This window comes from Lissotriton vulgaris, chromosome 7 (assembly GCF_964263255.1).
Source record: "Lissotriton vulgaris chromosome 7, aLisVul1.2, whole genome shotgun sequence".
Taxonomy (NCBI): Eukaryota; Metazoa; Chordata; class Amphibia; order Caudata; family Salamandridae; genus Lissotriton; species Lissotriton vulgaris.
Window position 1 is genome coordinate 937,615,538 of NC_141695.1, and position 27,752 is coordinate 937,643,289.

Below are 27,752 nucleotides of genomic sequence, written 5' to 3' on the forward strand. Positions count from 1 at the left end.
TTCCTAATTTTCAATTACATTCTTTTCAAGAACAACCGGCCAGGCAGGAGAAAGTTCGAGAACACAGTTACTTCATAACACTGTGTGCTGATAAAAGAACAGCAGCTGTTAATTAGACATGAGGGACCACATTGATAGTATGCTCCACAAGGCCTACAACAAGCCTTCGTGCTAAAGTAACAACCCGTAAAATCAATTGTTGCCACTGGCAGGTCGTGTAACTCAGAATTGGAAAGATATGTCCTCTGTATTGTAGTATATATAACAGGCAAACTGCACATTTCTGAACCCCACGCAATGTATGCAAGAGTTATTGTAAAAGAGAAAGCTTTAAGTTACATGCCTGATGCATGGTGATGAGTTTCATGATTAGTTGAATTGTATGCTCGTGTATGGTTTCATGAACTCTCCATAACAATTGTACACTAGGAGCATGGCACACCCCACGCTTCATACAGGTTCATTCATTCAATATGCAGAGAAGATGCAACACTGCACCAGGAGCTAAAGGTGCTACCTGGAACTGTTACTCTGGTGCTGCAAGTACAAAGAAAACATAAGACATGCACAACTTATATACACAAGTTATAACTTGCATATGAAACAGATAACGTATGCATATGAAGTGTAAATTCAGATTGTAAAATGTACAACTACCAAAATACAGCAACCTAAAAACCTTTACAGCCGCACACTTTGCAAAAACGAATAATTAGCAATTCACTGACACATACATACACACTCCATATAAAACAATAACTTTCCTCAACATTGTCTGTCAACAACTCCTCACAACATGATCACACTATACAGAGCAAACTGATAAATGAGAAACTCTTGTGTATGAAACACAGTATGGACACAATCTCAATAACATAAAAGGACACACACCTGACTGAATCACATACTCCACGGGCTGACACACTGCACTGGCTTCCTACTCAGTGTATATAACCCCGCCCACCACTGCCCCAACCCCCACAAAACAAACTAGTATCACTCAGTGGAGTTCATTCCACCACCTTTGCATAGCAAATGAGAAAAGATCAAGACATTATTTCACAGTGAACATAGCTCATTAGAAAAACATTCAGAGAAGCTACTGCTCAACACAAAATGTCCAGTGGAGCTATCAATGCCCACCCATGCATATAGTTCACAAGCAGAATGCACAGTCGTCCCGTCACTCTTTGTGCTTAGTGTTGCAGTGGAGTCATGACCCCACATTGCCCAAAACGCCTTTTAATATGCACAGGAAAACCCCCACTTTCCAATTAACAATGCCATGAGCACCCCACACAACTAAAACAAACAAGCCGTCCCACCCATGAGATATGAAATCACCAGAACACAACAAGCCATGCAAAGCAAATAGCAAAGTTACAAAGATTATCACTGAACAAATTCAAAATAGAAACAAACATAACCACACCTAAGAGTCTATGGGAAAAGAAGAATACAAAATTAACCATATTAATTGTCGCATACCCATAACCGTGAAAATCATTGAAAAATGCAGTAAACATTTCTGCGTTCAATATTTTTTACAATGTGTAATTCTAAGTACCCATTTGCAGCTAAATCACAGAATAACCACAATTTAATAAAGCTAATCGTTTCCCCCTACCGAAAATGAAAGAAGCATTAGCCTCTTCCATGCTTGTGACGGAACCGCTCCGTCACAAGCCACGGGTGAGCTGTGCTTGTGACGGAACGGTTCCGTCACGGCCCGCTCGCCGCGCCTGCGCGGCGCTGATTACGCGCCTGCGCTGACGCTTTAATGGGCGGGCGGGTTCGTGACGGAACCGTTCCGTCACAAGCACAGCTCACCCGCGAGCCGTGACGGAGCGGTTCCGTCACTAGTATGGAGCCGCCGCGCGGCCGCCCCACCCCCTTAGCGCTGCGACGGAATAGCCGCCGCAGCGAAGGGGTTAAGCACAATAAACACTGTTTCTTTACTGGGTGAATTATCAGTGTATCACATATTGTATTGTATTGTATTGTAATTGCATTTATATAGCGCTTACTACCCCTGACGAGGCCTCGAAGTGCTTTTTTGGCGAGTAGCACGCTACTCCGAGACCCTACATATATCTACCTTAATGGCACACCACCTGTCGAAATCTGCAACATTCTACTCAGTACCATATGCATTCTCTTTACTATCTACCAAGGCATGAATGTACGACCTCTGTTCAAATTCACTTGTTGAAAAGAGGCTTAGAAAAGACACATGTAAACACCAGAAGCATCATCATGGTCGTTGCACTTGAATAAGTAACACTTTGAAAGAATTATAGGCAGTATTTAACAGTCCTAGAAAGAAAAGTAATCAAACATACTTAAGATTTAGATGACGGTAAGTACACTTTGTGGCCAAGCCTATCAGATTTTATGTCAAAAACGGTATGGATTGCCCCACCCAGTTTTTCAAACAAGGGACCCTTCATTTTATGAACAATGGTTTCTGGGAAAGAGTTTTACTTTAATACGTAGTTTCAGCATTTGATGCCACCACGCTGCTTCATCATTAATGAAAAGGCCAGGCCTGTGTTTAAAACAAATTCTATACAGAGCTTTTAAAGCAAGAGCGCAGGCCCTTAAAAAGTTTGCAGCCCAGAATAAAGAGCCCTGGCTGCCCTCTTGTATGAGGCACGGTTGATGTAAAGACACACACATATAATTGCAGCAGAACATGACAAGGGAACATGCACTATCCACAAGCTTAATACATGTAAAAAACAGTAACGCTTGCAAATTGAGCGACGGACATGTGCAAGAAGCATGCAAAGTCATGCACACTCATGCATAGCTGCCAAGTTTACAGACTGGTTATTTGTGATATTTCCATGGTTTCAGAGCAGTTATGAATGTCATTCAGCTCATTCAGCGACCAACTGTGTGACACTTAGAGTAACACTTCATGTGAGTAAAACCAAGCAAAGAAGACCAGAGCTAAACATAAAAAAAAATCTGTGTATGCAGCACTAAGAAGCATTAGCATGACTCTGTATGGTATATTATAACACCATTCACAGTGAGCAGAAACAGCCTTACGCAACTTAGCCCATTCTATCCCCATTAATAGCCATCAGAAGTAGCCTGCCCTAATGGAGTCCATCATTATCAGAACAAGCTAACCCTGCCACGTGCATTCAATTCCTATATGTATCCATCATCTGGTTCTTGCTCTGAAGGCACTCTAATCCCATTTAAATCTATCAGAGCTAGCCTAGCCATTTCAATCCATTCTAGCCTCTTTCCCCTATACCAGAACCTGAGTGACCCTGCTCGGTATACTCTATGACATTCACTGGAACCAGTCTGGCTCTACTCAGTACCCTAGAACCCCATTCCCAAAATGAACCAACCTGCCCCCACCCGTGAGTTAAATACCACATAGCCATCAGAACTAACTCCATTTATATCCACCAGAACCAACCTGCCCTTTTCCAGTACATTTTAACACAATTCACATAACTCTCACTTATGCCAAAACTCAGGCTAGGTTGAGACGGGGCTATGGGCCATTGGCGTTGCTTTGCTCATTATTGCAGGAGAGACTAAGAGCTTGTCCTGTTAGAGCTGGCCTCAGATTGTACGTGCTGCATTGTGGATATTGCATGCAGAAAAGAGCTTCTTAAAGGTCTGTTTCAGCAGAGAGGGGTTGCTGCCTGTGTGTTGTAGGGGCTGAACTGCTCCGAGGCCTAAAGCAAGCTGCACTGGGTAGCGCTTTGTCTGAGCTCGCTGTGGCCAGGGCAGTCATGGGACCCCTGTGCCAGTGCACAGTAAGAGTGTGTCACATTATCGAAAGAGGGCATGTTGTAAACAGTTGTGTTCAGTCAACAACTAAACAATCTTCAGCAAAAGTATGGTATTTGGGAGGTTGTAGGGACTTGGGGAAACAAGCAGGACAGATTTTAGATAAATTATATCATATCGCCACCAGATGGTCAAACAAATACTGGGCAGTGGGGCACTTTCTCAATGACCAGCACAGTCAAGGAAGAGACGGGCACAGCTGCACAGGAGAAAGTATCTACATAACCTGTAGCTGCAGCCCGCTGTGGAACCCACATGCCTGTGCCTGGAGCCTGTGAGCAGATGGAAAGTTACAGGCAGCATCTGTCCTAGCTGTGAACTGTTAATCTGATTTCTGCGGGCCGGGAGAATACAGAGTAGTGACACCCTCAGGTCTATGTTTGTCCCCCAAAACACATACCCATAGCAACACAACCTCACCTGCGTATGCTGGTAGATAAGAGGGAAACAGCCACTTTTTCCTGCAGAGAGTCAGCTGGAATGACAATGACCTACAGGGGTGAGTTGGGTCTGGAAAACAGCAGAATGCCTCAGATCTACACGAGACTGGACCTAGTGTTTGTGTATTTGTTTTATTTTTTAAATGTTACTTTCCTTGACTTAATTTCCTGCAGAATGACCCCGGCAGTGGTAAATGTCCATGGTCTCCCTTGGAGGTCGGGCTCTACCAGAAAGCACAATTTTGTTTGTCGCATGGCGGAGAAACAATGTATCCATTCCAGTACACTATGCCAGGTCACCATAGCAACAGGTCAGCCTGGACAGGCGGAGAGCCACAGCAGTAAATAACCAGCTCTGAGCATGAGATGCTTCTATTTAATAGGGCGCCTCATGATCTCTGCAGTGTGGAGGAGTTCCATAAATGTTCGACTAATGCATTTTAGTGTAGTTATGCAGACACCAGCACTAAAATGTGTTAATACACCTGGGAAGGGTTTTTAGTTCAGGGATTGGTTAGGCACTCAGCAATTAGACGCTATTGAGTATGATGTAAGAAGCATGTAGATACAATATGGTGCTCACTAGGCAAGGGGATAAGCCCTTTAACCCCTTGAGTAGGTGTGGAACAAACCACACCAAGCAAACAAAAACAAAATGCCAAAGCATACATAAGAGACAGTAAAGTTCATGTGAACAACAAGTTGAAGAACACAAAAAGTCTCATTCGGATGGAAGGGAAAAAGTCTTGCGGTTAATCACCTTAACACCTTAACAAATGACACACAGGGCTCATGTTGTAAAGCCCTTATTACAATACATTCATTCATGTACTTTTATTGTATTCTTCCCCAGCCCTGAAGAAGTTGCGGACCATTACTCCATTAAGCGACGAAACACGTGTCGGCTGGCTTGTTCTATGTACCCTCACTGTTGAAACGGAATAAAAAGAATCTACCTGAATGAACTTTGAATTCAAATTACCGCAATACTTTTTTCCTTCCAACCGAATGAGACTTTTTGTGTTCTTCAACTAGTTGTTCACATGAACTTTACTTTCTCTTATGTGTGCTTAGGCACTAAAATGTGTTAGTCTAACCCCTGATGTGTGGTACTTGGCTGGACTGCTCATTCAAACACACAAATACATGCAGGCACACAAACACACACGATCATGCGCACAAACACGCCACAAAGCACACGACAGGCAGAGGCAATGGCCTCCTGTTCATTGAGTAAAGTTGAACGGAGGCTGTGATAATCCACTCTGAGGAGTTTGGGGCATCAGTGCTCTTATTTATTAGAAAATAGGCGACCACTGCATCCAAAGCTATTGCATCCCAGTTTTTCAACTTCTTTCAGCTTCATACGTAATTTCAAAACTGCACCAAACTAAAAAAGAAAATGTTTTCCCAGCAACAAAGCAGTCTGTTGGCATTTGCTCTACACACAGTACTATAAAGGATATCCCAGGAATAGCTCAAGGCAGACCAGACACTTTAAACCTCTGAAGTTGCCTCTCTATTCCTCAGCAAGTCGATCCCTTTTTGCAAGTCAGTAAGATGACTGCACAAGAGACACAGTCACTTTTCTTCTCAGTAGTTTTGATCTTGAAAAGTGGTCCATGTTCTGCTCCTGATACTCATTAATTCCACTCTGTAAATAAGACTACTGCTGCTACCCACCAGGAGCATTGCAGTCCAGATACAAACCAGCCCTGAATTGAGAAAGACTTTCTATTTCCTTTAAGTCAGTACTCAGGTTACCTAGTACAGCACACTTGGCAGCTATTTCATGTGAACAATACAAACTTGTGACACTGCCTCATCGGTCAAAGACACAAGTCAGGCTCTCACAAAATCAGTAGCAGTACTTGAGAAAGGGAACCCAAACCTAAACAAGAACAGGTGGGGCACACAGGTAGCATAAGCCATTGACGGAAGAACACAGGGACCGGGGTTGTTCAAACAGTTGTAATGTAAACATTAGTAAGGCCTGTGGCCATGAAAGAACTGTAATGAAAGGGTTAAACAAGTTTATCATTGGAATGACTAACATACACATACATGTTTGAATCTGAAATAAAATATGCTAATACTGGGTGTTTCAAGATTTTATTATATAAATCTATTAAGATTGTTAAAAGATATCACTGTAATACAATTATTAGTGTAATATTACATTCTAATTACTAAAATTGTATTATCTTTAACAAGTTCATACAATTCTGAAATGAGACTGCTTAAAAAAATTATAAAGAGCTTTGTTTTGACCTCTGAAAATTGTAAAACTGTAACTTGATACACACACTGTAAAAAACAATCAATGGCAAGCAGAATCTCTTTAATCTATGTCACATTATAAAATAATCCCACTGCATATCCTAAAACCAGTTACTGTTTTATGACCCTTGATTAGACAAGTGTGCGTGTTAGCCCCCTTATTGTTGTGCTTACATATTAATGATCTGGAGAGCTATTTGAATGAGGGGGCTGCTGATGTCCCAAGGGTGGGTCAGAGAAATCTCCCCGCACTATTATATGCAGATGACTGTGTTCTGATCTCGAGAACAGGAGTGGACCTACAAATTCTTTTAAATAGATTTAACAATTTTATGAGTACTTTGGGCCAAAATACTAATATAACTAAGTCACATGTTATGGAGGTGGGGAAGGCACACTCCAAATTAAGATCTTGTTTTATCAATAAGGATAAATTACTTCAAGTATCAAACTTTTCTTATTTGGATGTTCTTTTCGACCATAAAGACTATTGGCTCCATCTTATTGAGGTCAGGAAGAGGAGCTTTGATAACACTCCTGAGGCTCTATCCAGGTTCAAAAAGAAATTGGGATCCAAACCTATTGATGCAATATTTAACATCTATATTGCACAGTGTTGTGCTCATCTTGCATGGGGCAGAGATCTGGGGATTTTGTAATGTCTACACCCTACAAACAACAGAAAATGTCTTCCTCAGAAGACTAATGCCACTCCATTTTAGCCTGCCAAGTATTTTTTGCCATATGAAGCTAGGACTGACTCCCTTAACACATTGTATCTAAACTGCCCCCATTATGTTAGGACGCTCAATTTGGATGAATGATGAACCAGCCCTTAATTGAGCTATAATTCAGGATTGTTTAAGTTTGGATCACGCTCATAAAATACCTGGCCCAGTTACATCAAAGCAGTTGGAACTCATAGGGGGGGTGAAGCTGCTCTTCCAACCCACAGCGCATCACCACAGTCACAAAATCTCAGAGCAGAAGTTTTAACTGTTCTGACTGAGTGTAGGAAATGCATGGAATTTAGCAATAAGAGTGTAGCTGATTATCTGCCCTTGGTTAGCACTGAAAGAATAGAGCCATACCTTCTGTTTCCTTATGAGCACTCTAAAAGTTTTATATTATTAGATTTACATTCAATATTGCCCACTCACTGGTTTCTTATCCCAGCAAAGTTTATTGCGACTCTCACTTGGACTTCTGTCCATGTGACTCCAACTCATCCCAGAATATGCTTACTTCCATTTTTTCTGCAATCTATATTCTACAACACGTAGAGAATGTATTATTCCATTACAGAGAATACATAATATTAGGAAATGTAGGTCAACACGCGATTACCTTCAGCTCCTTCAAAAAGAACACATATGTAAAATGATTTATAAATTCCTCTCGGCTGCGTGTGTTTAAAGAGTTTAGTAGGGAAATGATTAATTTTAATTTAGCACTACATTTTATGTTAAAAAATTGCTCATACAGAAAATACTTGTTCTTTAAAGGTCATCAATTAGTAGCACTTTTTTGAAGCACTCTGCAATTTAAATGTCTTTCATGTCCAGATGAACTGCAAATTATAATGAAACCTGTATGAGTGTAAATTTATTTTTAGTGATCAATTGAGCATTGGAGCGTATGAATAAGGCCATTTTAACACATGCTCTTTATATCCCTGTGTGAGGAAATAATATCTTAGATGAGTTGACATTGCCTATGCATAATGTGTGTAACGATTTTTTATTATGCTGATGTCTTTCCTGCATTTTATGTATTTTTATGTTACTTTTATGGTTGCGGAACCGAATAAAGTTTGTTCAGTGACTGATTACCCGTGAAGCCTACTAGAACATTAAGAACACACATTTACATTGATTAGGTAAAACAGGCTTCTTCAACTAGTAGCTTGTGAGATATTGGTAGCTCTCTAGGTAGCTGTAAATAGCTCTTTTGTGTGCAGCAGATCCTACTAAATTATATGCATTTTCTAAATTGAATTAATGTATGTTAACTAAAATTGAAAAGTGTGTTTTGAGGGAGAAAATGAGTGAATTTCCAGAACTCATAAGCTGGTGTTTGAAGAAAAATGGTTGATTTTCCAAATCATTTTCCCTTCCAACCATGCGAATCATTGAGTTGGGTAACAACAATCTTATGTTATTTCAACGTCATGATACACTTGAGGAGGAACATGCGCTTTACGATTGCACTTTTTATGTTCGGTTCTATTTGAAGATAATATTTGATAAAACCTGCAACATTGGGGAGATTTATTAACTTGGTACACTGCGACTTTAGCTGGCATGCATTACCCATTTACACGCATTCCAAGTCGATACAGCTTCTTTCTTTACACTACTGCAGGCAACAAACACTACCTGAAGAACTGGGATGATTGCTACTGATAATCTTGCATGAGGCGCCAACCAATGTAATCTTGATGTATGTGGTCACAGGTACATCATTAATTTAGTAGCTTGTGATGATTTTCATTGAACAGTAGTAGCTCTTATTACATAAGAGGTTGGAACCCCCCGAGGTAAAGCAACATCACACAACTGTATTGAATTGCAATTAGGAACAAAGTTACAGATTAGCTGTTTAACATTTGTAATTGTGGTTTAACAGAGGCATTCATTTTATAAATTAAATATGTATGTCTCTGCTAGATAACAACATCACATTTGATGCTACACATAATTGTACGGCATTTGGAAGCACAGGTATTTAACACTTTATAGGAACTCTTTATTTATTTGTGAATTGAATAATAACTTCAAATAATGCCTTGTCAAATATGGAAATAGCCTAATGTTGCGAAAGGCTGAAATTTACTGCAAACCAAAATGATTTAATCATGCAAGCAACCTACACACAAGAAAATGTATTTTTAATAAAGACAGATGCTTGATAAAAGCTTGATGTCTGAAAATCTTATTGCAATGAATGTAAGTGACACCTCTAAGGTGGTGTTCCTTCAACCCAGATTACTAGCTTGATGTTCCTGCACCAGGATTTCCTGTGAAAATCACCTGGCATGAGAGTATGGGCTGGGAATGGTGATACTGGCAAATCCTGGGCCTCTCCCAACCTCCACCTATCGCACTGGCGTAGAAGGATCACCATAGCAGCCAGCAATCCCTTCCTGGCTCCCAATGCCAAAACCACCTCCTGACCCCTAATCCAACTTGCATAGATGAAGAAGATGGTAAATGGAAGCAGAAAAGGGCATGCTATTCAGCCCGGAACTGCAGTTATTAAACTGGTAGAACCAGGATGGCATGTTATTTGCCATTACAAGAGGTCTAACTCATAAAAGCGGGATTTAGGTGTGAGGATATCATCCAAAATGTTATTTTCTACTACTTGGTATATTTCTGCATTTAAATTCGGATAAAACCTAATTTGACGGTTAGTGATGAAAACCTAAGATGGATCAAGGTGCAGTCCCACTTTTTCAATTGTTCATTACTTGGTTCCTTGCTTGATGGCACTCCCAATACACTGTTTCTCAGATCGCACAAGGATGTTAATTCGTAAAGGTATGCACCATCACAGTCTACATTGTTCTTGGCTCTGAGTGAGGGTGGGAAGCTAAAGTGTCAAGTGAGTAAACAGAGCATTCTTGTTTTGGGGAATAAATGCGTGGTTGGAGGCAGGCAATTCATTGTCTTGGAGGTACAGTAGTAGGGGGCACTTCCCTCCATCCACTGTGTATAAAATTCACACAACTACATACAGATATATCCTATATTCCCTGCCATAGGTGTGGTACCCTAACAATGAACAGGAGACATTTTGAAGACATTGAAGAATAGAGCTAGACAATACATCTCTATTTGATTTAGAGGAGTACTACAGGGGCACAATTTTTCTCTCTGCACATGCCCTCTTCCTAAAAGCACCACCCAAACTGGCAATACAATCATAAGAAAAGGTGTTTCTTCTAATGGAGGGGAGGACAGGCTGGAAATATTACATCCAAGCCACTCTTTTCTAATCCCCCATGGGTTTTCCAACAATCATGCACTGTTTGTTTAGTGTCCAGGGTAACAAGATACAAACCTTGCTGCGACCTGGCTGGGAATTGTCAGTTTGTCCCGGAAAAGTGGAAAACAGTAGAAGTAGTAGCCTACTGGGTCCTTTACATTAAATCATTTGATGGTTACAAGAAGACCTGACAAAACTTTCATAGTGCTGACCAGGAAATGCCTACTTTGTAGCTAGGTAGGCTAATTGGACAAAGTCTTGGACATACTCTGCATGCATGCTGGCCCATAAGCATCCCAACAAAAAGACAGACAGATATAAAGCATGACCAGCCATTCCAAAAGTAATAAATCCTTGAAGCTGCCTGGCTAGAAAACAGCTGTGCCAGAGAGGAGCCTGCTAAGGTATAGAACAAAACAACAGTAACAAAAGTAAGTGAGCCCAAGTGTGTTAAGAATCTTTTATGGGATCATCAACATTACAAGGACAAAACCACACTTCAGTTAGAGGCGCAGAGCCAAGAAGGTGGCAACATCTATGATGAAGAAGGAGCATTGCCTCTGGGCCATCTGTTGAAGTCCAGGCCTGGTTCTGCTCCCTTGAAAGGCCACATTACCAGATACACTACACAGAACCAATTCTCCTCCTGTGTGGTTGACTAGCTAACACTCTTGTCCCCTTTAAGATATGTGCAGCGAAATTTCATAGTACTGCACCTTCAAAACAATTTGACACCCAACAGACAGAATTGAGGTCCTGCCCCTGTGACTGTCATTACTATCGACTGACCAAAAAAAACACTTTTATTATCATCCACAATAGCTGGGACAACTAGATACTGAGACAATGGCTCTATGAATCAGGAAATAATTAACTTAACATGTGTGACCAATATAGTGCACTAATTCTATTAGACTTCTCATATACATTAGATACCACTGACCATACGGTGCTCTTTTTATGACATCAACATCTGTAACCACTGGTCAATTTTAGACTATTCTGGACCACCAGGGGTTCCCTGGTGGTCCTGAACAAAAAGAAACAAAGTACACCAGGTGGTCTGCTCGAAATTGGGTAGAGAGCCCAATGCACTTACACGAACGGCCACAACTCTGTTGGTGTAGAGTTTCCATCGGTGGCACCAGTAAGACACCGCTGTTGGAAAAAGGATAGTCCTTCAGATTCTAAACAGAGCTGACAGACCATCAGTTTGGTGAACAATGTACTATATCACATTTTTGGTGGGGTACCCAGCTCACCAAACTTTAAATCAAGACCAAAATCATTCTATAAACTATGAAGAAGTCAGACTCATGCTGCTCATCTCCTATTCCGATTTCAATGCATACCACCACATCACGCTGCAGTAACATCCCTGCAATGGGTATGGAGAAAAATAAAGATTACACTTAGAATTCCAATATCACTAAACCAAGCATGACATTGCCCCTTGCCTACTTATTTTTACAAGCTGGCTATTCCTCAGCTGTCCTTTCATCGTCAACTATAAAGAGGTTTACCCAGTTTACAGTAAACCAGATACAGGAAATTTGACTATACTTTCTGCTGCTCCTCATGCAACACTTTATTGTCACACAGAGACTGTAAAACAGCTTCCTCAGATTCAGGAGGGCCATGGAAACTCATCTATTTATCCTGGCCTACAGTTAGCCTTCTTCTAGAATATTTTACGGTGATAAGTGGCTATCTGTTATTGATCTAGGTCTTTGCAGGTCAAATACACAAGAAAGGCTGTTACTTTACCATTCCAGAAATAAAATCACAACTTTGTGGTGTGTCCACTCAAAGTTTATCCATAATGCATTCCAAAACAAGGAGGGAGTTCTCACAAAAAGACGCAAACCCTCAGTTGGTGAGTTGCTTGAATAAAGTCACTCACGGTCATATTAGAAAAAGTGCTAAGGGGCATAAAGGGCATGTGTGCCTAGTTTTTTCCCCCACAGATCACTCTTTGCGTGTTAAAGTAGGTGCCTTAGACACTTTCACAGCCTCTTCTATAGTACAGATCACACCGTTGCTAAAAGTGCTTCTGTGAATTCACAAAAAAGCATTCCCTCACTTGCATGGGAGTGTGTACCCAGGCAAAAGCGGAAATATTTTGCCTCTGTGCCCATGCTATATTACAGAGGAACACACAGAGGGTAAAAAAGGCTATTGCAGTCAGCCTTGAAATTACCTTGAAAAGGGGAGAAATGTGTCTCAGGAACCCCCAGGCATCCTTATGCAGGCAGGTGCAGGCACTCAATGAATTGCTGATGCAGGATCCCTGCACCCCTTTGAAATGCAGGGTGATTGCCACCTGCACAATGAAGGCCGGACTGCCGGTCTTAATCAGCCAGTCTGCATTTCACTAATGTGCTGCTCCTTTTGCAGGTGCATGTTTGCAACTGCACTGGCAACAATGCATTCACTTTGGCAACAATGCATTCATTGTGATAGGGCGTACAGACCCAAGTCTGCAACTGACGCACAAAATTTCAAACTGCACTGTGGTGCAGACCAGGGCAGAGCACCCTACGTGTAATGCAGGCCCTTGAGTGCTATTTCCCCCTGCCCTTCATATTCCTCCTCTAAGAACTCTAAGACCATCCCCAAATGGTACTAATTGCTGTACAGAAACAGTAAACTAAACAAACAGATGACTATATCAAATAACCTTGACTTATTATGCCTATATTGATTCTCTGTCCTCACAATGAAGCTGCAACTGCAGGAGATACTCTCAAGCTGAGAAGCTTTAAAGTAATACAACAAAATCAAACAACAGCCTCCCATGAATCCTTAAACATAACAGTAACTCTCACCAGCTCAGGGATTATCGTGGGGACCAATAAGTTCTGGATGAATCCACCGCTCTACGAGACCATTCAATTCTTAAAGGCTACTAATATAACTATGAAATAAACTAGGGTCAGGGCAGTCTGAGAAGGAGTAATCAATATAGGTTGAAGACAAAAACGTATTCTAATGGCTATTGTTTTATATCTTTACCTAGATAATTTAGAAGGAAGAAATGCAAGGGTGGCATGAAAAATTGAACACCGAGGGCATGTAAACCTACTTGCCCAAAATAAGTGATCCTTTTGTGACCATGGAATTCTCCCATGGATCGTCAATATGAGGAACAGTGGAACCAAGGACAGCACCAGGGCTGTAGTATTGGGCCAAAAAGTATCATTAAACCTTTGGATAACTTTGGCCCATTTTGTTTTTTTATTACTGCATTTACGTCTGCTTTAGTGTCAAAGTTGTTTGGCTTATGTATGTAATGAAAAGGTGGATTAGTAGAGCACTTCTTGTCATCCGTGAGGGTATCCAGGCACTGTATTTGGAACATACCTGCAAGGGTATCCAGGCAATTTATTTGGAACATTTAGGGATATAACCTGGTCGTTTGTTTTGTTATGTCTATTTTCAGCTAAAAGAATCAATTTAATTTGCTTTAAATAGAGCCCATTAACTTTTAATATGACTATCCGAGACTGAACAATCATCTTAATTAATTTAATAACAACGTAAAACCATCTACCATAAACTACGCCTTAGATCCTCACCCACAGTCTCAACTTCAGATTCTAGAAAGCTACAGACCCCTGCCCAAGCCACTACACTGATAGTAGACATTATTACTTGCTAGAAGGAAGAGAATGTAACAGTTTCCCTACAACCAAAAAGGTATGTTAAAAACAAAAAACTGATTGTGCATGGAACTACTATTACCTTAATAAGCAATGGTTTGTATATTCTCTCTTATAGAAGTGAGAATGGCAAGAACAGTGAGAATAGTTCCTTATTCGCCAATGGTGCTATTTGATCAAAGGTAGGCCGTGGTGGTTGTACAAGTGTAGCAGTCCTTTTGAACATATCTGCATTTTCCAACACCGTTGAACATCTGATACTACTTCAATACATTTTGGATGTTGAAATTAGAAATGCACTGCATTGTGGGATCTTTTTTCACTTTATTTGGTCCAAATATGTAGCACAAGCCCCTTTTCATTCCACTCAAAAGCTGTGATTTGAGAGGTGCTGTATAAGTGGTTTATCTGCCTTCTCCCTCTAGATCTGGTCTTACTCCTCCATGCGTATGGCGCAAAATGTTTCATGTAAACAAATGGGAGGCAGCTGGTCTCGAGTCTCAAGAAGTCTGCTTAATCATCAACATACATGAGCTTGGCATTACTGGACATTCATCGGTGGGTGTTTGTAATATATTTTAATCTCAGTAATGAAGATCAGAAATGCTTGTGAAAACAGATCCACTAACGCAGGAGACTACATTATTCTGTTCAGCAATTGGCGTTTTCCCTTCTTCTAAAAAAAGAAAGTAATTTATGATCTATGTTTTTATTCTAATGTGTTTCCAAATATTATTTATTACAAATGTGCCAAATCATGCACAGTCTGTCATTATTTCTATCAGGTAATTTCTGCTGTTGGTGAGTGTGTTTCCTCCAGAATTCATAATTTCATTGATATTTCCCTTGCACCGCTTGAACCCACTATACACTCTACCAAATATGGTCTACAACTCATTCTTTGAATGAAGAAATCCGAGCATTTTTCTTCAGCCCACTGCTGTTTGCTCTGGGCGCCTTGTCATTAACAAATGAGGTTTGGAGTCCTCCGCGTAGTGCCAAGAACTAGTATGACAGTAGATCAGTATTCATACAGCAGAAAGCCATTCAATACCAACCCAACCACACCTTGCACTGATGTTGAGGCCTTGTGCTCAAAATGATATCCTATGGAATGGCAAGAACTGGGGTGAGTACCTTCTTCAAGTAGGCAGTGACATTATGGGAGAGACCAAGAGTGAAAAATCTCACACTCACTACGGAACTCAAGTCTTGAGTTTTCAAGTTTTTGTCAAAATATTATTTATTCCAATACACTTCGATTTCACTATTCTCCACTTCTGCACCAAAGTGGTGAGGGGTATTGAAATTTCTTGCATTTTTCTTTCCAAATTATGTGCAAATCTTACCGAAACTATGAACACCTTGCAAATTACCCATTGTTCTGTGCAAGAGCAAAGTATAGGACATTCAGGTCTATGCTGGGAATTTCACTAACATGTTGCCTTAAGTGTAATTTATCTCGAGTCACTCGTGAAGAATAGCCAAGCAAATTATGCTATGCGAGTCATTCACTCGGGGATAACTGAGCATGGTGTAAAGTCACGTACAAAATGCCTACAATATACTAGCATGAAACGGTTGCAAAGTACCTTGAAAGAAAAAGCTATGCATGGTATGTACTTGCACAGAAAATGCTCACCAGTTACCAGAGAATAAACACTTGTGAGAGACAGTATGCAATAGTGTATACATTGTCAAAATAGGAAACGTTGATGTAGGCACAGGCTATTATTTCAGAATCCTAACACAGATACAACTCTGGTCAAATGTGCTTCTTTCATATAAAACTGCGCTTATTTAACACCATCAAATATATCACATAGGACCTCATTTAAAGGTTGGCAGCAATGTGGCTGCCACCAATTTTCAGGTTATATGCTGCTACAGGCCTACTATTTTTAGAGTGAGCAAGCCAATGACCACAACAGCGTTACTTTATCAGTTTCTGTTTTCTGTATGGCCATCAACTCCTGAACATAATGCAAATAGATTAGTATTACAACACTATCCATTAAACCATCATATGCAGTCAACAAATTGATAAACGTGCAATATATTGTGACTAAATAAAGCTAGAACTTTGCCCTTACTAACAATCTCTAAGCTTATCCTAATTTGCTCCCAGATTGTTTTTCTTAGAGGATTTGCCCAGGACCATCAAGTCTGGAGCTCTGTTATAGATGACATTAAAACGTGCATGTTTTTAGTAAACTGATAAACACACCTCTTCACACAGGCCTTCAAAGCATCCCACCAATCATAGCTTGCAAGGGGTTAGAAATGCACTCCTGTAGCACCAATGAAATATCTTCATGAACACCTCCACCCCCACACGCCCTCTCTTACATCAGCACGTTTATCCAGAGTTTGGGCAAATGTATTATTTATATATATATATATATATATATATATATATATATATATATATATATATATATATATATATATAATACACTTAAGGTGCCTTTTGTTGCTAGTTTACACAAATTGTACGTTTAATAAAGGGGCTCAATTGAAGGCATTATGAAGATAAATAATGCCAATTTGACATCAATGAAAAGCACAATAACTGATGTGAGCTATTCAGCTTTCTGTGGGGGACTACAATTCTTTATCAATTTACTGAAAATGATCTCTGTTGCCACTGACTGTGACAGTGTATTGTAATAGAAAACATAAAACTGGGCTGTACAATACACTCTATGCCAATACAAAGTTTAAAATAAGTTGCCATAACCAGCAAAAAAAATGCATAGTTACACATTTAAATAGGGAAATTCCGAGAAATGTTCAGTTAGCAAAAATGCATTTGACATATTCAGAGTCTATAGCATCCAAAGTGTGAAAGCAATAAAGGTGAAATGTTGTGGGTTGGTGTTCTATTATGAATTTCTCTCTCTTTGGGTGCTTACAAAACAATGGAAAATTGTATATGTTGTCACAAAAGAAAAACAACTCTTCCATGGAAAGAACAGAACATTCCTACAAATATTTGATTGATGGAGTGATTTGCCCACATGTGCTGAAATGCTGACAAGAATATGCCCCCAAATATTTTGGGCATAGGCAAGAGCACAATAAGGGTAGCAAAACTAAAAATAAGATGTGCTACGTGATTAGGGGCCTATTCCGTCTCATACACTTAGGGACTTACTGTGACTTTGGCAGTTCACCTGCGGTACTCCAACCGATTCATCCGCAGGAGGACCGCCAAGACTGTGGTGCACCCGTCTGCTGTATTCAGAGTTAAATCAAGGTCGGGCACGGCAGACCACTGCTGTGACTGCACCTGCAGCACGTTCCTGCATGGCGTGGCATGCACCATTTCGTGCATGCGATACCGTGCAGGAACATGGTGCAATTCTAGGGGGGGGGGGGCACAACAAAAGCAGCAGGAGGCGCTATTAAGGCCTGCTTAGCTGCCTCTCTGTCACCCTTTTCATAGCAGGTTCAACACCATGGAATGGGCGGTGGACAGGCAACTCGTAATATGCTTTGCAGTGCCACAGCTACACCGCAGCATATTACTGTGCCTGACCATTGTGCCACCACTGTGAGATCCTGGATCTCAACAGATCTGCAGACCTGTAGTGGTCTGACCGCCGCACTCAGAACAATGTAGGCGGGCCCGCAGTGTGGCGGTGGTCAGACCACCACCGCGGACTGCTGTACTCGTAATAAGTCCTAGGGTAACTAATACCTCCAATTAAACTTTTTTTCATCAAACACCTGTCCTTATTAGTTTTATTTGTACAAACATATAATAGGTTGTCCATAAGGCATGCCACATCATGGGTGACTCATAATTACAACAGTAATGTATCTGATAGTGTTAACACTAAATTATTAAAATGATAGGGCACTAAAACGCTAGCAGCCCGTAAGATTGGCAGATGTGTAAATGGCAATAAAACAGACAAACCAATCCATAGCAGAGATTGTTGAAATAAAATGTGAGATCTAGCAAGCTATGGTGCCACTTTCAGAGAGGTTGTATTAAGAATCACTGCAAAAACATGAGCACCCCATATTTTTCTAATGGTATAAGATTAGTGAGAAAACTATAGTAGTATAATATTGCTATAAAATCGTAAACATGCCTCACCTGTTTTATGCTCTCACTGGCAATTGTCCCTCCAAGAAACTCACTCCCTATTCCAGAATCATTCGCAGAAAAAACAATGTCAGTTGAAATCTCTTGACTTGATTTAAGAATCGTAAATTCATTTTTCCCTGAATTCAGGGCTGCAGCGATCTCATAGGAATAGGGCAATGGCAGGGTTCCATTGTGATAATTGGATGAAAGTCGTGGATCAATGTGTGTATACAGAGCAGGACTCAAAGAATCTAAAACCACAAGTCCCTTTGGCTTCCTACATTTGATAATCACCACGAGCATCAGTGATAGAATGAATAAAAACGAAATTACAGCCAAAGCAATGACCAAATACACCTCTAATTGTGGTTGCTTGTCAGATTCCTGGGGCTGGTTGTTGAGCTCGGGAAGGATGTCCTGCATGTTTTCAGAAAACACCATGGTCAGAGTTACTGTAGCTGAGAGAGGTGGCTGACCATTGTCCTTCACCATTATTACTACTTTATGTTTGAGGAGATCTTTCTCAAGAAAGGCTCTCGATCTCCTTATTTCTCCGGAATGGATCCCTATTTTAAATAACGGTGAGTCGGATGTCTGAAGCAAGTGGTAGGACAGCCAGGCATTGTGTCCGGAATCGGCATCAACAGCTACTACTTTTGTGACTAGATAACCTTCATCAGAGAAAGGAGGAACCATCTCGAATAATACTGCACCATCAGGTTCAAGTGCAGGATACAGGATTTCAGGGGGGTTATCATTCAGATCCACAATGGATACCTTCACAGTGGCATTACTGCTGAGTGGAGGCGATCCAGAGTCCTGAGCCTTGACTTGGAAGTGAAACTCCCTGAGCTGCTCATAGTCATAGGATCGCTGGGCGTAGATCACCCCGGTCTGGGAGTTAATGGAGATGTAGGACGATAAGGGGAATTCACCTAAGTGACCGTCTATAGAATATGTGATTCGAGAATTTTCATCCCAATCGACATCAGATGACTTTACACTGTAAATGGAGGTACCGGGTGGAATATTTTCATGAATATAGAGCTGGTAGAAGAGCTTGTCAAATAACGGAGCATTGTCATTAATATCAGACAGTTCTAAGCGGATAGTTTGGCTTGTGGACAGAGGAGGCGAGCCTTTGTCTGTGGCTGTCACAGTGATATTATACTCACACTCAGTTTCCCTGTCAAGCGAGCCAGATGTCACAAGCTTATAATACTTTCTAGAAGATGAAATTAATGTAAATGGCACATTGTCTTGAACATGACACTCCACATGGCCATAATTTCCCGAATCCTCGTCATAAACATTGATTAGGGCAACCACTGTGCCAATGGGGCAATTCTCTGGAATTGGGCTGGTGACAGATGTAAAGGTGATCTCTGGAGCGTTGTCATTTTCATCAATAACCTCTATCAATACCCCCGTGTGAGCAACAAGTCCCCCTCCATCCTTCGCTTTTACTACCATTTTATAAGATTTGATTTGTTCGAAATTGATATGCCCCTTCACTTTAATTTCTCCTGTATCTGGGTCTAAGCTGAAGGTATTAAGAGCACTGTCTGAGATGCTGCTGAAAGAGTAGGTGATTTTCGAATTTGAGCCTTCATCCTTGTCAGTGGCTTTCACCTGGAGTACTACAGAATTATGCTCTGCTACTTCACTTATGCTGGCTTTATAACTCTGTTGACTAAACAATGGGAAATTATCATTGGCATCAATAACATTAATATTAATGTCCACTGTGCTCGATCTGATTGGTTCTCCCCCGTCAGAAGCTGTCAGAACTAAGTGATGATGACTTTCTTTTTCACGGTCTAAAAGATTCTCCAGCACCAAGTCTGCATATTTGTTGCCATCGCTGCTCACTCTTTCTTCTAGGATAAAATGTGGGTTTGGGGTCAGCGTGTAGCCCTGCAGGGCATTGACGCCTATATCAGGATCCCGGGCATTTCCAAGGGAAATGCGGGCTCCTGGCAAAGTGGTCTCAACAATTTCCAAATCCACTGAGTTGGTCAAAAAATTCGGGGGGTTGTCATTAATGTCCTGAATATGGACTTCCACGTGAAATACATTAAGAGGATTCTCCACAACAACTTCGAAATTAATGACACAATCTGACGCTTCTCCGCACATTTCCTCCCGGTCTATTCTGTCATTCACACGCAAATTCCCGGTGTCTGCGTTTAGTGTAAAATATTCATTCCCAGCGGCAGAAACAACGCGTAGTCTCTTGTCAGACAATTGCTTGACATTCAACCCGAGATCTTTAGCGATGTTACCAACAACAGAGCCTCTCTTCGTTTCTTCATCAATAGAGTAGTTCACCTGTCCAGACACTCCCTGCCAGACCCAGAGAAATAACAAAGAAAGGAGTACTTGCCGCCTGCTTCTCCGCTCTGCTCCTCTGGAGCCGGGCGCCATTACAGCCATAATCAGCGCCACTCACGTCAGAGTCAAAGTTTGACGAAAAGTTCGGCTTTCCACCCAATAATGTTCAAAAATGTTATATAAATAACGGATTCTTTCCGCGTCAATCAATGGCAAACGATCCCGGCGGAATCCTCTCCAACGCCGCGCAGGGCGAGTCTTTGGTGCTGCTGTCCCGCGTCGAATGAGTAACGAGAATGCCGGAGACGACAGCAGGATCAAATGGCGACTCTGAAGCTGTGCGCTGAGCAATAGCGACACCCTGTGTTAAACTTTAGAATCGTACTCCTTACCGAAAACAGTGTAAACCGCTCAAATTCGCTGATAAATCCATGTAATAAAATGTAATGCAAGCAAACGTAGCATGGTGATTACTCGACGTTATCATTAGTACAAAATAGAAGTAAACGTTGCCTTTTCATAATGTAGGTCACATATTTGTATTTAGCAGAATACATAATTCCTGACCTATGTACTTTCTTGCCGTAGTGATTCGGGGTCAAATAAGAAAGCATGATTTTGGAAAGCCTCTTACACTGTGCTTCATCCTTTTCTACGCGCTGTAAATAAGATCTGTACATCTCGCAGTTACTGACATTCAATGTACAGACATCGGAAAGAGGAAAGCGTGAGTCAGTCTCTCCGGGATTCAGCTACTAACCTGCAGGCCACTACATATCACTGCAGCAAATGCGTACATTAGGTTGCCACCAGAATGGAAAAATACAATGTTTTTTGTGCACCTTGCAAACGGCGTGCAAATACATTTTACGTGGAATTTACCAAACGGAGGTGGCAAAGATAATCAGAATACGAGTTTTACAAGTGGGTGCCCTGTCATTCGAGGAGATCTTTGAGCTTTTACTGAATTACATTAGACAGGTGCTGCAAACCTTGGGTGCCTGTCACCGTTTTTTTTTCTTCCACAGAAGACATATTTTGCTTTTGTTGCACACATGTAATTGAAAATAAGATAAGATATGTACGCTGATTGGCTGGGAGAAGTTGAAGCCGAGGATTCAGGCCACAGCTTTGAAAAGCAAGGTACATAGACTCGCATTTCGCATGTAACAGTGTGTCTTCTATAATCCGGTGGAGGTCTGTAAATGGACAAATGGAAAGTGGAAGTCGGAGAAATGTGTCTAGTTAGGTATAAAAATGTCAGTCAGAAAAAAAAGTGTCGAATTGCAGTTCGAATTTGCGATAGCGAGAAAACAGGAAAACTAAAGGGAACGTGATAAAGCCATGAAGTACTGTCAGGCGTGAATGGCAAATATTACTCTATCGAGCATGCCATATTTGTTGATCGTTCTTAAGATCATGTTTACAAATTTCAAGGAAAAGGGCGAGTTATCTGTACACAACTTCTGCTACACGTGAGCCGAGTATGTTTCAGATTTTTTTTCTATCCAGGTTTCATAAGCCAGTGAAATAGTTTTAGACTGTCTTAACCAGGAGTGTCCACTTAGGTTCAACACAGCTGGATCAATGCAATGCCACCTTCTCTAAATATGTGAATGAGTTCCACTCAATTCCATTGTATGTCTATTCACTTTATATCAGAGGTCTTCAAACTTTTTGATGCCGAGACCCCCTTGTAAAACCTTTTTAGGCGTAAGGACCCCCTTACGACAAAAGATTCTAGAAACTGGTACTCCTCATCATCAACAACTATCGACAACGATAAATGCGCCTGTTAGACCTCATCACATCCATCCATCCATCATTCATCCACCCACACTTTCACACATCCATCCACCCTTTCATCCTTCCATCCATACGTCCATCCTTTACCTATCCACCCATCTATTCATCCACCCACCTTTTCACACATCCATCCATCCATCATTCATCCATGCAACCTTTTACCCATCCATCCATACATCCATCCTTCATCCATCCACCCTTTCATCCTTCCATCCATACATCCACCATTTCACCTATCCATCTTTCATCCATCCACCCTTTCATTATTCCATCCATACATCCATCCACCCTTTCATCCATACATCCATCCTTCATCCACCCACCCTTTCATCCATCCATCCACCCATCATTCATTCCCCCACCTTTTCACACATCCATCCATGCAACCTTTTATCCACCCATACATCCATCCTTCATCCATCTACCTTTTTGTCCTTCCATCCATACATACATCCTTCATCCATCCACCCTTTCATCCATCCATCCTGCATCCATCCACCTACCCTTTCATCCATCCATCCACCCATCATTCATCCCCCACCTGTTCACACATCCATCCATACATACATCCTTCATCCATCCACCCTTTCATCCATCCATCCACCCACCTTTTCACACATCCATCCATCCTTCATCCATCCACCCTTTCATCTTTACATCCATCCACTCATCATTCATCCACCCACCCTTTCATCCATCCATCCACCCACCGTTTCACACATCCATCCATCCTTCATCCATCCATCCACCCTTTCATCTTTACATCCATCCACTCATCATTCATCCACCCACCTTTTCACACATCCATCCATTCATCCTTCATCCATCCATCTACCCTTTCATCTTTACATCCATCCACTCATCATTCATCCACCCACCTTTTCACACATCCATCTATTCATCCTTACATCCACCCATCCATCCTTTATCCTTCCATCCATCCATCCATCCACCCACCCTTCATCCTTCCATCCACCCATACATCCATCCTTCATCCATCTACCTTTTGTCCTTCCATCCATACATACATCCTTCATCCATCCACCCTTTCATCCATCCATCCTTCATCCATCCACCTACCCTTTCATCCATCCATCCATCCACCCCCATCCATCCATCCATCATTCATCCCCCACCTTTTCACACATCCATCCATACATACATCCTTTATCCATCCACCCTTTCATCCATCCATCCACCTTTTCACACATCCATCCATCCTTCATCCATCCATCCACCCACCCTTTCATCTTTACATCCATCCACTCATCATTCATCCACCCACCCTTTCATCCATCCATCCACCCACCTTTTCACACATCCATCCATCCTTCATCCATCCATCCACCCTTTCATCTTTACATCCATCCACTCATCATTCATCCACCCACCTTTTCACACATCCATCCATTCATCCTTCATCCATCCATCTACCCTTTCATCTTTACATCCATCCACTCATCATTCATCCACCCACCTTTTCACACATCCATCTATTCATCCTTCCATCCACCCATCCATCCTTCATCCTTCCTTCCATCCATCCATCCACCCACCCTTCATCCTTCCATCCACACATACATTCATCCTTCATCCACCCACCTTTTCTGTGCCTCTCTCATGGGGGTGGGGTCAGTATCTCTCTGTGTCTTCTTCCTTCTTCCTCTCTCATGGGAGGGCATCTCTGTGCTTCCCTGCTTGGGGGGGGGGGGGGGGGAGCAGACAGGCTGTATAAACACCTCACGGTGAAGAACAGTTTCAGGCACATTTCTCCTGCACAGGCGCCAGGTATGTGGGACTTGAACCAATGAATGTAATGTCCTTCTGCTGTTTGCTATGTGTGTTTGTAAAGCGCTCTGATACCTACGGGTTAAGATAGCGCTATATAAAACGTTAAAAATAAAAATAAACCCCCCAGCTAAGTCCATTGATTGAACTCAAAGGGCTACAGCCTCCTCCCCCAGACCCCCCCCCCCCACCACTCCCCAGCACGTGTAAGTGAGCCCGGCTGAAACAGCTTCGGGACCCACAGAAAGGCACACCCGAGTACTTCACAGGTCTTCAGAAGACCTTTACTTGTTAATGAGGCGTGAATTAGGCCTCCACCGTGATCACCCGGCCTCAATCAGCCTGACGCCAGGAACTGCTGCACGCTCCAACAGAATCTGCGACCCCCTTCCCAGGACTCCACGACCCCCCTGGGGGTCGCGCCCCACAGATTGAAGACCTCTGCTTTATATTGACATTTTGAAAATCTGACATGAGTCCCACCATCCTGGCGCTTTGATGGAAACCAATGGTCTGAAAACATTTAAAGTCTCCCATCTGAACATGCTGTGAAATTTGCTGAGCGAGGGGCATTTTTTCTGACAGCTGGAAAAGAGCACATCAACGTCTCAAAACATATCACCCCTTTTTATGGTAAGGTAACAGAGATCATACGATAGTCAACAAACCATGTATATACTTGATCATAGCACATACTATACAAAATGCCCTTACCTGAATAAAAGGCTGGTCCTCTTTAGCCATACTCAAAACGTCGTCGATGAGCATAGACCCTTGCATCCCATTACTGTGATTTCCCGAAGGTGTATTTGAATCGCTTGAAATTGGAAAATTCACCTGGCTTTTGTCTGAACCTCCTGTTAAATAAACATCGTGACAATAGGTCTGCAAAAAAGCCCTGACACCATCAATGCCCACAAGCTGAGAGGCAGGAAGTGCAGTGAAGTTAACACTGGATGTGTCTCGGAGAAGAGATTCCCTCCAGTGGTGAAGCCTGATGGCCAAAAGAAGAATGATCAGGAAAAGGAACAAGAAGGAAACCACAGCAACTGCGATCACCAGATAAAGTGTGAGGTTCGACTCCAACTCTTCAGATGTTGAAGGGTTACTTATATCATGAAGTATTTCCGGCATACTGTCTGCCAAAACTATGGTGACTGTAACTGAAGAAGAGAGAGGGGTCTGTCCATTGTCCTTCACTAAGACCACAATGAACTGTTTTATGGCATCTTTTTCCATAATGGGACGGGCTGTCCTGATTTCTCCAGTGTGAGCACCTACAGTAAACAGTCCCTGGTCTGTGGACTTCAGCAGCTGGTAGGAGAGCCAGGAATTTTGTCCCGAATCAGCATCTACAGCGACCACCTTAGTTATCAGATAACCCGGTTCAGAAGAGCGAGGCGCTATTTCCACACCAGAGGACTCATCTAGGGGGGTCGATGGGTATAATATTTCAGGAGTGTTGTCATTCTGATCCTGTATAAAGAATGTCACTGTGACATTACTGGAAAGAGGTGGAGAACCGCCATCTTCTGCCTGTACGTGTACCTGAAAGTCTCTAATTTCTTCGAAGTCAAAGGACTGAAGTGCATAGATGACACCAGATTCAGAATTCACAGATATACAAGAAGACAATTTTGCATCACTATTGTTCCCATTGAGGATGGAATATGTAATTTTGGCATTCTTGCCCAAATCCAAATCTGTTGCCTTGGCGCCAAAAATGGAAGCTCCTGAAGGTACATTCTCCATAATGTATGCATTGTATGACATCTTTGGAAATATTGGTGGGTTGTCATTCTCATCTATAATCTCAAGGCTTATGGTTTTGGTCTTAGACAGTGGGGGACTTCCATTGTCGGTGACAGTGATTGTAATGTTATATAGTTGGACCTGTTCCCTGTCTAAAGCACTGTCTGTTACCAAACTATAATAACTGCCAATCGATTTCTGTAACTGAAAGGGGAGGTGAGGAGATAGGAAACAAGTAACTCCACCATAGTCCCCTGAATCTCTATCATAGACCTCTACAAGAGCAATGACTGTGCCCGGTGGGCTGTTTTCTGAAATCTTTTTAAGTAGAGAAGACAACAAAATCTCAGGGCTGTTGTCATTCATGTTGATGACTTCTATTAGAACCCTGCAGCGCGAGGACAGAATCCCGTCGCTTCCCTGTATTTCAAATTCATAATTTTCAAATTCTTCAAAATCTAGTTGTTCTGTCAGAAATATCTGACCCGTGGTAGAATTCAGTTTGAATTTCTTTAGAGCCGTATCCTTTATTTTGACAAATGAATAGGTTATTTCTGAGTTTGAACCTTGGTCGATGTCTGTAGCTCCGACAGTGCCAACAAGAGCTCCAGTTGGCACATTTTCCGGCGCAACGAATTTGTAAACAGATTGGTTAAAAACCGGGGCGTTGTCGTTGTAATCCAGCACATTAATGTGAATCTGAGCCGTGCCCGACCTCACCGGGTCCCCTCCATCTGTGGCTGTCAGGAGTAGCCGGTAAACATTCTGGTCTTCGCGGTCGAGAGATTTCTCAAGGACTAGTTCCGGAAACTGCGACCCGTCTGCTCTTCTTTGTACATCCAGAGTGAAGTGTTTATTTGCGCTGAGCCGATAGCTCTTGAGAGAATTCTGCCCTTCGTCTGCATCGTGCGCCCCAGGCAACACAATGCGCGCACCGGGCGCCGTTCTTTCATTGACCTGCAGGGATATTTCATCCGCGATAAATGCAGGGGCGTTGTCATTAATATCTTTAATTTCTACTTCCATTGTAAACACTTTAATATTCTTCTCCAGAAAAATCTCTACATTTAACAGGCATTGGACTACGCGCTCGCATATGCTTTCCCTGTCTATTCTTTCGTTGATGTATACCTGCCCATTGTTCATATTAAGAGCAAAGTACTGCTTCCTACCTCTGGACACAATCCGGGCTCCTCCTTCTGATAACTTCTTTGTATCCATCCCCAGATCCAGAGCCACATTTCCAACAAAAGCGCCTTTCCTCATCTCCTCGGGAATGGAATAACGAATCTGCCCGGAAGCGGCTCCACAGACTGTCAGCAGAGCAACAAGAAGCAGCAGAGGAGCCCCAGGGTAACAGCGCCTCGAAGCCAGAGCCCCGGAGTAACAGCGACTCGGTGTCTGATCCCCGGAGTAACAGCGACTCGATGACTGAGCCCCGGAGTAACAGCGCCTCGATGCCTTTGCCCCGGAGTAACAGCGCCTCGATGCCCGAGCCCCGGAGTAACAGCGACTCGGTGTCTGATCCCCGGAGTAACAGCGCCTCGATGCCTTTGCCCCGGAGTAACAGCGCCTCGATGCCTGAGCCCCGGAGTAACAGCGACTCGGTGTCTGATCCCCGGAGTAACAGCGACTCGATGACTGATCCCCGGAGTAACAGCGCCTCGATGTCCGAGCCCCCGAGTAACAGAGCCTCGGTGACTGAGCCCCGGAGTAAATGAGTCTCTCTGTCAGAGCCCCTGCAGGCAAAGGTGTCCTTCGGATTGTCAGAAGCTCCAT

General features: G+C 42.2%; 1 protein-coding gene across 1 annotated transcript; it reads right to left on the reverse strand.

Moving 5' to 3' along the window:
* Positions 1–513: 513 nt before the first annotated feature.
* On the reverse strand, positions 514–27,752 carry LOC147702748 (uncharacterized). Its single transcript, XM_086929444.1, has 3 exons — positions 24,936–27,752; positions 18,303–20,639; positions 514–537 (listed from the first exon to the last, which is right to left on the reverse strand). The coding sequence occupies exons 1-3, from the start codon at positions 27,750–27,752 to the stop codon at positions 514–516; spliced, it is 5,178 nt and encodes a 1,725-aa protein (XP_086785570.1).

Coding starts and splice junctions, on each gene's coding strand:
- LOC147702748 (XM_086929444.1), bottom strand. CDS start 27,752: ATGGAGCTTCTGACAATCCGAAGGACACCTTTGCCTGCAGGGGCTCTG. Junction 20,640..24,935: donor AGGACCAGCCTTTTATTCAG/GTAAGGGCATTT, acceptor TGGGTCTGGCAG/GGAGTGTCTGGACAGGTGAA. Junction 538..18,302: donor CCAGTGAGAGCATAAAACAG/GTGAGGCATGTT, acceptor TTGTACTTGCAG/CACCAGAGTAACAGTTCCAG.